Consider the following 11700-nt stretch of genomic DNA (forward strand, 5'->3'; position numbering starts at 1 on the left):
CAAGAATACCTTTTGATTAAATGGGAAAGTGAACTGACAGTATAGTAAGTAGTTCATTGGTGGCAAGCTCCCAGGTTACAATCGCTCTGAACTGGTGAAAGGTTACACTAAATCTGCTGAACAAATTGCTTATATTGCCTCCACCACCACCTGTCTCCCCAACATCAAATAAATGTCAATAGCTATGCCAAATATTTACATATGACAACAACTTTATCTGAAATCATTATGCAGTATATCAAAGCCTGAAAAAAATGAGGTATGATGTCATATCTATAAATACTACTCCAGAATCTCTGTTACCACATAAAACTCTTGGAGAAGGAAGAATCCAAATACCAAATGGAAAAAGCCAACCTATGACAGATTGGTATTAAACTTGCAGGTCAAAGATTAAGGTCACAAATTGCTCAAAAAGTTTAGAATAGGCTCTTGCTTAAATAGTAAAACCAGACAACAGCATATGATAGTTTTGTTTTTAACATAATGGGACCTACCCATATGGTTGTAATATTTCCAGACCCCATACCAGGCTTACTAACAATAATTGGTCTTCGTCATACTTGTTAAACAATTGAAGGCAATCCTACAAAAAGTTCTCTTGAAGCAACATGTACAATCTTTTGACCAAATTATCACAGTAACCTTTAAAGGAGACACAAATGCAATCATCAATCATGGTCTATATGCCTCCCCATATAGCTCAGAGATACTTAAATCCTTTTGGGAGATTTTGCAGATTGAATGTTTCTCCCAAATAAAAGGAAAACAAAGCCAGAATGCAGAAATGCATTGTGGTTTAGATGATGTAACATGAATAGTTTTCATCATGAATCTGACGTATTGTATAGTAAGGGTGTACAACATACTTGATCTTAGTAATACAGTGAAAAGCAGGGTGATGTGACATAATAAATTCACCATGACACAGGCTGTCCTGATATGACCATTGACCTCAACAACAGGCTTCTTGATCTAAATGCGATACATCAACATACTAAATATGACAGCTGTCCTGTTGAAATGACCTTTGACCTCCACAAAAAACAATAGGCTTCTTTTACTCAATGTGGTACTTCTTCACACCAAATATGAAATTTGTCCGACCTTACCTTCTTCAGATATCGTGCTTACAAGCTGGGCGTCACAAACCTGCACAAACACACCATCATGAATGCAATGGTAACGATGATCATCGAAACCAAAAAAGACAGATAACTTGATCATGTCTAAATATGACATCGAGCCACATCTGTTCCACTTTTCTCTAGAGGAGATGGGTTTCATAAATGCTGAATCTAAATATGGAACCTCTTAACATCACTTAATGATGGCACTGGTTTCAGTGGCAACTCTGTTAAGAGTACTTAACACTACTAGAAAGGAAGTTCTTTGATGACAATAAAGTATGCTGCTCGTAGAAGGTTGAACATGTGATAATTCCTTGACTTTTACAATTAATGTGCCGGTATGGCAGTCCCAACTGCCTACTGTACACATGACATAGTAAAAACTTTCAATATTTTATTTTGGGGGTTGCTGTTATTGCTTGCACTGGACTTTCTGGCATTTAAGCATCAGATCAGGAAGTCGAGAACAGAAAACTAACGAAGAGAAGAAACATCGCATAAAAAGTAAAGGTTGGTTGAGTACCCTTTGCATTTGGTCACCAAGTCTCACAACTTAACGACATAGACTTCATACAATCAAAGCTATACATTTTCCACCAAATGCATGTTCATAGAGACAATTATCGCCATTCAAAACATTAAAATGTTGTCACAGACACTGTCCACATATTAAACAATAATCATACACATATATTGCTATTGAAAAGAAATTTTCAATATCATCAGCTGCTGCGACCCAGAACCCCAGTACTTCAACTAAACGGATTAACCTGAATTCGTCCTTGAATTTAAGGAACATCCAAAGAATTTCTGTTCATTTATTATTACTCACAAGGTTAAGAAATGATGAAACTAAACATACTCCTAGATTCCTCATGCTCCATGGATCGTCATGGGAGTTTAGAGTCAAACGCAATCGAAAAATGCAGAGCACTTTCGGTTCTTTCAATTTGAAAGACTAAATGCCCTTAAAAGGCACATCACTTTATGATATTCATCCACTTATATCTAGCTTACACTACTCATACCAATTATGCTTCAGGACTATATTTATTCCTTTACAGGTCTTTATCCAAGGCAGTATAGTTGTCACTCTGAACCCTTTCTCCTCCCACCCCCCCCTCCCCCAACCCCTTTCTATCATTTCTGGAAGTCAGGACTATCAGTTCTTATTATTCTTTATCAACAGTGCAACATTTTACTGCTGTTGGCAGAGCCAGTAAGAGGTTGTACTGAATGAATGCCATAGATCTGTATTGTAATACAGGTGGATCATACTGTACATGTGTAAAGCAGCATGGTTTGGCCCTGTCTCTGGCACTTGATGGTCTATACTAGTGGCAACAATGCTTCATCGTGATGTTAATGGGGTAAACCTGTATAGGGCATCAACAGACCAGAGTTGTCTACTATTGACAAAGCCGTATAACTAACAATGCCACCATTAATCTCTATCTTTGCAAATACTTGAGCTCAATGAAAAGAACACAATGCATACCATACCACAGCCTCAGCACTACAAGACCAAAGGGCCACTCTGCATAAGGGTTAGGAGTGATTGCCACACCACTACTCTTGGCTTAACTGCTTAGGATGGAAACTTTGATTATTTTATTGCATCTCTTTACAGTCATAAACTGAGTTCAAAGGTCTCACACACAGTGTGGTACAAATTGTTGGGACAGCAAGAAGTAGTATTTGTGGGAGGGTAGAGGTTAAGCAGCAAGGACACTGATCTCAAGGATTAAATCCCTGTAACAGCAGCATTCAGGCTTTTACAGCATCACCACAGGCATGCTTATCAAAATTTTACAACATGGAAGTGTGTATTTAGTGAGAACGGGAGCTGCTTAATGAAACAAAGAAAAAACCCTGGGGTGATTAATAAAGAGAACTATGACCCAATGACTTCTATATGCAGTGTAAATCATACCACTAATACCTTATAGACATCAGGTTGAAAGAGAAGATGAAGAAAGCTACTGTAGATCATTCACACCCATCATGTACAGTCTACAGTACAGGTCTACTGTACAGATGCGGGAACTTAAGTTACTCTTAAGATTCTCTAAGCCTAATTGGGATATGAGTAAATGCTGTGGAGTGGTCATATCTTACCTTGAAAGCTACGACAAATGTTCTCAGTTTCAACACCATGGGGAATTTAACTTAACTATCATTCAGGACGCATGATGCAGATCTATAAAATACTACATTTTAATGATTATAACATGATTATATGTTCCTGTTTGTTGGGAGAGGTGGGATGTTGCCTATGCAATTGTTGTTAGTGTAAAGTTTCTTCAGATTCATTTTCTTTCAATTTTTTTTCTCTCAAGGCATATATTTTACTTGTTCAGCCAGTCCTCTTGGCATTTTAAGTCCTATTTCCTTGCACACTGATATCTTATAGTATATCTAATGTACTTTGGCGATGAAACAAAGCTCTTAATGAATGAATGAATGAATTTAGGCTTGGGAAGACATCTAAAACTTTGGGAGTTCAGTACCTGCAGCCATACTGTACTCGTTTTGAACATACCTTGGCCATTTTTTTCGTATCAAATATGCATGGCAACCATCACCAACTAAACATACTTAGTAACAGAATTGACTTTGCAGTGACTGCAGGGAGCACACTCATAATGCACAGTACATATGTACAGTAGACCTTGAGAAGAGCTCTGCTACCCTGCTTTTTCTACATCAACATATTGTTACCTGTAGAGACAAAATGAGTCATGACTGTGATTGGCTAGCTGCACTAGTACAATTACCCGTCAACGTTTAATAATGTACTATCAGTTTCGTCCTAGTTTTAAGCAAAATTGTCAAATTCTAAAGTATGTTTGCAATGGCAATATATAATAAGAACAATAAGTGACAATTTAATAATGTCCACAAATCCTTCATCTTCCATCCAGTCTGAATAATTAATAGCCTGATATCTTCTCGTACCTTGAGCAGACACTCACATGGTATCTCTCTGTCTCTCTCTCTGTCTCTCTATAGAATTCCTAACTAGACAGATTGGTGATAAAATGACACCAGTTGTAATCAGGTATTATAACACCTGATGAAATCCAATATATATCCATAGAACACTTTCATCAGGGTCTGTCAACTTTTTTCTTGTGTGTTCACTACTAACATCGATAGGTTGTTTTCTTCCTGAATCTCTTAAACCTTTACTGTTAATTAGATTCTCTACTGCAGCTTTCAGAAGCTAGTCACAGTCCTTTTTAAGCTATAAAACACTTTTCCATTGGAGTGCTTAATGAAACTGGCTAACTGCTACTCCTGAAACTTGCCTTATCATAGCATTAACTCCTAATATAACCAAAGTTATGTGAGACTGGTAGAAATGGCCCCAATTGAAATAACAGTTAAAACTCTTTTTTCAAGTGAATTGTTTGTTTTTTATTTACACCTTCCACTTTCCATTCCAGTCTTATTCAGTGGAGTTATATAGTGTGGATGTATAAGTAATTCGTTTTAAGCCTAGAAGCAGTTATAGAAATTATAAGCCAGTTCAGGACTGAAGCTTGTATCCTATTATTTGTAATTTACAACATGGGCTCATTAAAGTGAGCAAATGCTAGGCCTTTTAGGGGCTTGGTCTTGTGTCGTCGAGATCAACACGTAATATTTTCTACATCATTTAATGGGTTAAAAAAAATCAGTTTGCAAAAAGTGCAGTATATTTATGCTTGCAACTTCTGTCTGGGCACTGGTTTTACTTTATGTTGATTTCCGACATTCACAGCATATTCACAGCCTATAAGTTGTATGCCATAACAGTAGTGTGCATTGCATGATGCAAATATAAATTAAAGAAAGGTTTCGTCATTTGATTTTTCATGCACATAATATGGTTATCACTATATGCTTCAGTTGCACACAAGCCGATGTGTTGTCAGGGTTCATTACAACTTAGTACTATGTGTTCTTGTAGAGGTGCTTTGAAGTGCATGTTTTCATGGACTGCAGGGACGCAAGTTTTTCTAAGCAGATGCAATCATATTTGAGACGTTGCACCCTTTGGATGCAACTTTTAAGATCCTAATAACAATACTGGAATTGAAGAAATCCATTGTGACACAAAAGTAACATACAGTACAGTCCATTTTCGCTTTTGAACAGGCTTACTTGATGTGGAGTTAGACTACAAATTATGTGTTCATCCTGTTTCTTCTATATTAACATACATTGTTGAGTAGTAACATTTCATTATCAAAGCAACATTTGCAGAATAACATTACAACTAGCATGCAATTTAGTAAAAGTCCAGGCTTGTGAGAAGAAATAGAATGTTTCAGTAGTATGCCAGTAGTATACAAGTAACTATATACTTGACATTTTACATAGAGATATCTTTTTATCAGTAGATCTATTGTCCTTGATGTAACAAAACATTTGTCATCACTAGCGAAGAATTACACATTTTATAAATCCGTTTTTACTGATATTCCAATCGGGCCGTTTCTACCAAAAATCTGACTGAAAACAGAGTAAACCTTGTTTTGCTACCAAACATACATAAAACCTACTACCCATGTAGAATTTAGCTTCACAGACCACTTTCCAAATTTTCACTAGTCCTCGTGATGAACGGACCCCTTCCTAAGTTCTGATGAGCTACTAAACCTTAAGGAAATTTTTGTTCTTCCCATCGTGACTGAAAACCACTAATTGATAAAAAAGAATTTCCTATCTGACACCCAGTCCACTTAAGTCATTTTATAATATTAGTTGAACAAAAAGTACAGGGAAAGCGACCTTTCCTGTGTAGACTTCATGTGGTAGGCGTGAAACACGCACGCATGACAGGATGCTTTCATTATTACTCAGCTAAGAGCACAGGTTATTCCGGGTTATATCTCACAACTGACCAAAGCCAATGATGGAATGGAAAATTTTGTACAGCTAAGGGATGCTAGATGAAATGAGGAGCAATCACACAAAATCAGGGATTGAAGGCCTTTCCATTATAATTTTTTTTTAATATATTTTAAACTATGCAACCTCCCAATTGCTCAATTTGCATCAATCCAAACACAGTAACTGATGTACCAGGTTCGTAGCTAAACCACAATGTTGGCATTGAAATCGTACATTCCCCTCCTCCCTCCCCCCATAAAGTTTAACAGCCCATAGTGGGTTATTCTTGCTTCCAGTTTTTGCTAACATTTTCCCAGGCTGACCAAACTATAATAAGTTGCAGCCACTATAAATACCTTCTGCATACACTTGAGTAGTTTATATTGAACATGTTGATGACTTTCTCATTTGAGATGAAACTCGGGCGGGGGGGCGGGGGGAGGGCTAAGCATACAATTGTAAACGTTTGTCTTTCTGTTCGGTATGAACATCACATCGGTCTCTACTGCGACACCATTTATTCATAATAGGCCTATGTAATTTTGCAATGTTCTTATCGCTACTATGTTGCAAAATACAATTTTACCTGTCCTTTACAAAAGAAAATCACACCTGTTCAACAAAAAAAAATTTCTACTTCAATACATAAAAGACCTGTTGACCTAGCATATACAACGTTTTGGTACTCATTTTTGTTACTCTCTTTTTGTTACTCATTTCTGTTCAGCTCATGTTGAAAACCAGCTCAAAAGTATTTTACAAATTACATATAGCCTAATGCCTAAAATTATGAACATCCCATTCAACACTGGTATGATGCCTATTGTGAGATAGGAATAGCTTAAGCTTACAAAGTTACATAGAGCATAGCCTAGACTAGAGGTAAGATAAAGATTTTAAGAACACTAGGCTAAATCAAATCCTAAAATTGCTATGCTAATCGGGGCCAAAGGTATTATGAAAAGTGGGTCAAGCATAGGCTTGCTACAAATTCCAACATAGGAACGCTACAAATATTATTTATAGGCTAGACCCTAACTTAGGCCTAGTTACTGTTGCCATGTTGGTTAGCCATTTCCTAGTAAAATTTAGGCTAGACTAGCCTAACAACTTTATTAGATGAAGAGTTCAAGACTAGCCACAATTTACTGCTATCTCGGTTGGTATCTTGACACTGGCCTAACTTTGTCAAGGTCAGCCACATATGACCCCTTATTATATTAGTACTTATGCTATAGGCCATAACTTAGTAGCCTAACTTGGCCTAGGCTAGGCCTGAGAGGTTGAACTTAACACAACGTTAGGTTGAAACAGTTACTTACCCCATGCTTTTCCATTTCTTCCCATTACAGTACCAGCTTCCTTATTGTACATAAATTTCTTAAAGCCAGCCCATTTTAATCCAGCCTTCTGGCCAAAAGTCAGTTCATCTTCGCCACCCATGATGTTATTATGGACACAACTGTAGTCTGCAGTTCTACAATTTTCGTCTCTCTTGACGCTGCTTAACACGCTAGTGCTGGTCGCTGTACGTGCTCCGTTGAACGATATATAGACGAGTACTAACCGATGTACTGTGCATGTGCACAGGTATGGTAGGATGTAGGCGGTCCAAGATTAACGTATAGGATATGACTAAGCGTAGTAGGCCAACAGTGTAATAGTCAATATACGGTTTACTACACAGCCGCATATTATGTGCTACGGTGTGCACACAGCATAATACACACACATCTGAGGATGCGTGCGTAAGACGTCAATATGCATATTCATTAATAAACATTTTCTTTCATATCTTAAACACCAAAACACATTTTTTATTTGCTTTTCCGTACTAATAGCATTTCATAATCACATGATTGACATTAAAATAAGCACAATTTTTACTTTTAACTGGATTATGTTGTAATAATAAGGACAAACAAGAAAAGAACACCTTTTGAATATGCATTATGGAAAAATACAAGAACTTTTTCAACAAAGCGGGAACGGCTAGGCAATCTCGATTCTATTTAAAGAAATGATGCAAAGTAGGTGGGGTTGTTCGTCTCATTAAAACCAAGGAAACGCAAGAAACATTTGCAGGGAAGCGATCGAAACGGCGAGGAATCTCCATTTAGCAGTGGAGGGAGACCCCTCCCCATCTTGCCGCTCACTTAAACACATTGAATTGGCAAATAAGAAATGGTGAGAAAGGCCCCCAAGTAGCTAATTCATGTAATTAACAACCGTTCTCGTCTATCTACGTTGTCATTCCAAATATTACAGGTTCTGAGTTGCATAGTTATAGTTACTGACTACTAATGCAAAACCATAACAGTTCGACCCTTAGCGAATTATCAATTTCACAAAAAACCCTTATGCCTGCGTCACACTGTCCCGAAATTGACACCAGATGGACACACTATAAAGAAAATGTTCAAATTCGGCTCTGCTACACCGGCAGCAATTAATTCGTGAGCGGTGGCAAAATCTTTGGCATGCCAAGAAATTGGCGGAAGACCTTGCGAAGGTTCATTATCGTGTTGAATTCGTGTGTCCATTTTGCCCTTCGTAAGGCCATCGTGAGGGCATCTTGTCAAATCGTGTCATCTTCGTTTTTACTTCGTGTGATCATCGGTGCCATCGGGCATTTTCGCCTCATGAAGCAATACGAAGGACACAAGAATTGCTGCCCGATTGTATTAGGAAGGCAACACGACTACGTGAAGCCCTCGCAATGCGGTCGTGTAGCCATCGTATTATAGTACAATGACATCGAGATGGGACCACGGTGTCGGCGAAGCCTACAGCCAAATTTGAGTACCTCAAGCGTTCCCGGGTGTCATGGTAACGTGGACATATAAAGGCCAGCCTCAGAGCATCTTCCTATAGGTCAGCCCTGAGCAACTCTACAGAGCAGAGGCGTGTGTAACTCCCAAAGCTGCAATCACAATCAATCACAATTCAGTACGTAATGGTAGACTTTGGTGATAAGACAACCAGGAAATAGAAGGCAGCAGCATTGCTTCTTTTGATGCACCTCAGAGAAAATGATGAGCAACTCTTACAGGCCCAGCACCTCCCCAGCACTGCCTCCGCAACTTCGGCTGTTGATTGCGGATTGCCTGTTGACCAAGTTCGGGGCCATCTTCGTGCGAAATTCAAAATTCCATATTCGTATGGCCATCTGGTGTCAATTTTGGGACAGTGTGCGGGGGGGGGGGGGGGATGAAGACTGATGGCCGGCCTGGGGGAGGGGGTCTCCCCTCCCCCTTTGGAATTTTTTTGCATTTCCAGGTGGCCTCAGATGCAATTTGGTGCAATATAGCACACTTCAACACCCACTCCATTTTTTAAATAATTTTGCATTTTCACCTGGCCTTAGATGCAATTTGGTGCTCCAAATGAGATTTTTTTCTCATTTGGAAATGAAAAAGGTGTTTTCTGACTTGCGGAGCGAGGGGGCGGAATGATACCTCCGCCCCCCATATTTTTCACTGGGGGCTTGCGCCCCCCGGTTCCTACGCCCTTGATTTTTACCCTAGGATATATCATCGTTCCACCAAGTCTAATATCTACGATTTGTTTGAAACTGATATTAGACTGGTTTCGGAGACAAGACTGAATACTAACAATAAGTAGTCTATGCAAATTTACACTATTAATAAGCTAAGAAGTATTAGCCTGGAATTCGAAGTTGGTTGTAACTGTTTTGGTACACATCGACGCTGGCACAGATGGGGGTGGTTGGGGGGGTATAGCATTTGGGTGGGCACACACCCCCTATCCCCATGCATAGCGACAGCATGTATAAACAGATTTTAGCTGAATGCTGAAGGATTTCCAAATCATCACAACTTACATATTTCTCAATCACAGTACGGATTGTCATGAACCATCAACAGTGTTATTTCTCGTCAGCCAATGGGAGAGGGGTTCATAACATTGGCCACGACTTACTGGTTCTAAACAATTTATTGCAATATGGAGGATTAGACAGTTGGGAAGATATAAAGAAAAAGGAAAATATATCATAAATGCTTTGTATTTTCATTTGTTAGAAAATTTGCTAATGACCAGTTGGAACTACAATTTACTCCACCTTCAGCTTTCAAGTAACTTCACTAATTTTAATAATTGATTTAACATCAATTGAAACAGTGCCGTAGGAAGGTACTTTTGAGTGCGGGGGGGGGGCTGAAGACTGATGGCCGGCCTGGGGGAGGGGTCTAAGGGGAGGGGGTGGCCCCCTCCCCTTTGATTTTTTTTGCATTTCCAGGTGGCCTCAGGTGCGATATAGCACACTTCAACACCCACTCCATTTTGTAAATAATTTTGCATTTTCACCTGGCCTTAGATGCAATTTGGTGCTCCAAATGAGATTTTTTTCTGATTTGGAAATGAAAAAGGGGTTTTCTGACTTGCTGAGCGGGGGGGGGGGGGCGGAATGATACTTCTGCCCCCCCATAATTTTCACTGGGGGGCTGGCGCCCCCCCCCGGATCCTACGCCCTTGAATTGAAATATGAAAATATTCATTATATCTGCATGATATAAACTGGATCTTAACCAAGTACTTACATAAAGCTTCATGACTGGCATACTTCTGAAAATAAACTATACAAACACCCCCACCCCATCTCACCCACCCTCCCCCTCCAATAAAACAAAATCATAATAATAGTTCTATGAGTCATATTTATTTTTAAGGTGCATATCTTCTTTGAAACATATATCTTGACATTATGAATTTGCAATTTATTTTAATTTCAATGGTTCAATACACATAGAAAAGTGACCATATCTTTAGTGGCCTTTATTTCAATATCAGTTCCCAGAGACTTCAATTGTTTACATCCTGGGATAAGGAAAAAGAATTAATTGAATGTGTTAACATTTTGGAGTAATTCTAGGTCACATTGAGTATATGTTTCTTATCTGTAAGTTACTGCAACATAGGCAGAGTACCACCCGTGGACACTTAAGTCACAAGTTATGAAATTTGTGCAAAAAGACGTTTCAAGCTTTCCAAAAACATACACACTGGCACGCAAAACAAAACCAACACACCCACTTCACGATATAGAAGTGAAACCATGTATACAATGTCAAGGTGGCAAAAAAAAAACGCTAATTATTCCAAATGTATACCTTATCATATTAATTATAATTAACTCCATACACATTGTCCCTAATTGCCTTTTTAATTACATGTCTATTTTTCTCCTGTAAGAAGCAAGGCAACATAAAGTGTACACAACAGAGAACATAAACAGTTGCAAGTTTGTGACATCTTTCTCTGCAGAGATAATACAGTGATTTGAATTCAGGAAAAATCACTGATAATGACTCTACTGGATATTAAAGGGTGTGAAGACTCGCGCAAAATGAAACGTCTAATGTCGGTAATTTGACCTAGTTTCGAATGAGGTGTATTAGAAGTGTTAAACACCACCATCGATCCCAGAAAATACACACACAGCTTGCTACCGTCGGTAATTAGACACTAGTGTACAGTCAGTACATACAGCTGCGGTCAATACCCACAGCACAGAATACAAACGCTACAGCGATGGACATCTCAGGTCCGGCTAAAGATAACAAGGTATCACGTTTCATTACTGTCTGCATTTTGTAGCGACAGGAACAAAACGTCACTTGCAAGCAACATAAAGTTAACTTTGTCAGATGGCCGCACGCGGTTTGCA

General features: G+C 38.7%; 1 protein-coding gene and 1 long non-coding RNA gene across 2 annotated transcripts in view; one reads left to right on the forward strand and one right to left on the reverse strand.

Annotated features, from left to right (window-relative positions):
* Positions 1–7646, reverse strand: part of LOC139974730 (sodium/potassium-transporting ATPase subunit beta-1-like) — a 30368-nt gene extending 22722 nt beyond the window's left edge. The window contains exon 1 of the mRNA XM_071982104.1: positions 7334–7646. Within this exon, the coding sequence (XP_071838205.1) occupies positions 7334–7454 (121 nt within the window). The 5' untranslated portion in view covers positions 7455–7646. The remainder of the gene's footprint in view (positions 1–7333) is intronic.
* A 1574-nt stretch (positions 7647–9220) lies between these two features.
* LOC139974870 (uncharacterized) lies at positions 9221–11027 on the forward strand. Its single transcript, XR_011795581.1, has 2 exons — positions 9221–9388; positions 10283–11027. It is a non-coding gene; the product is annotated as an uncharacterized lncRNA (long non-coding RNA).
* Positions 11028–11700: the final 673 nt, after the last annotated feature.

The sequence above is a fragment of the Apostichopus japonicus genome, chromosome 10 (genome assembly GCF_037975245.1).
Source record: "Apostichopus japonicus isolate 1M-3 chromosome 10, ASM3797524v1, whole genome shotgun sequence".
Classification (NCBI taxonomy): domain Eukaryota; kingdom Metazoa; phylum Echinodermata; class Holothuroidea; order Aspidochirotida; family Stichopodidae; genus Apostichopus; species Apostichopus japonicus.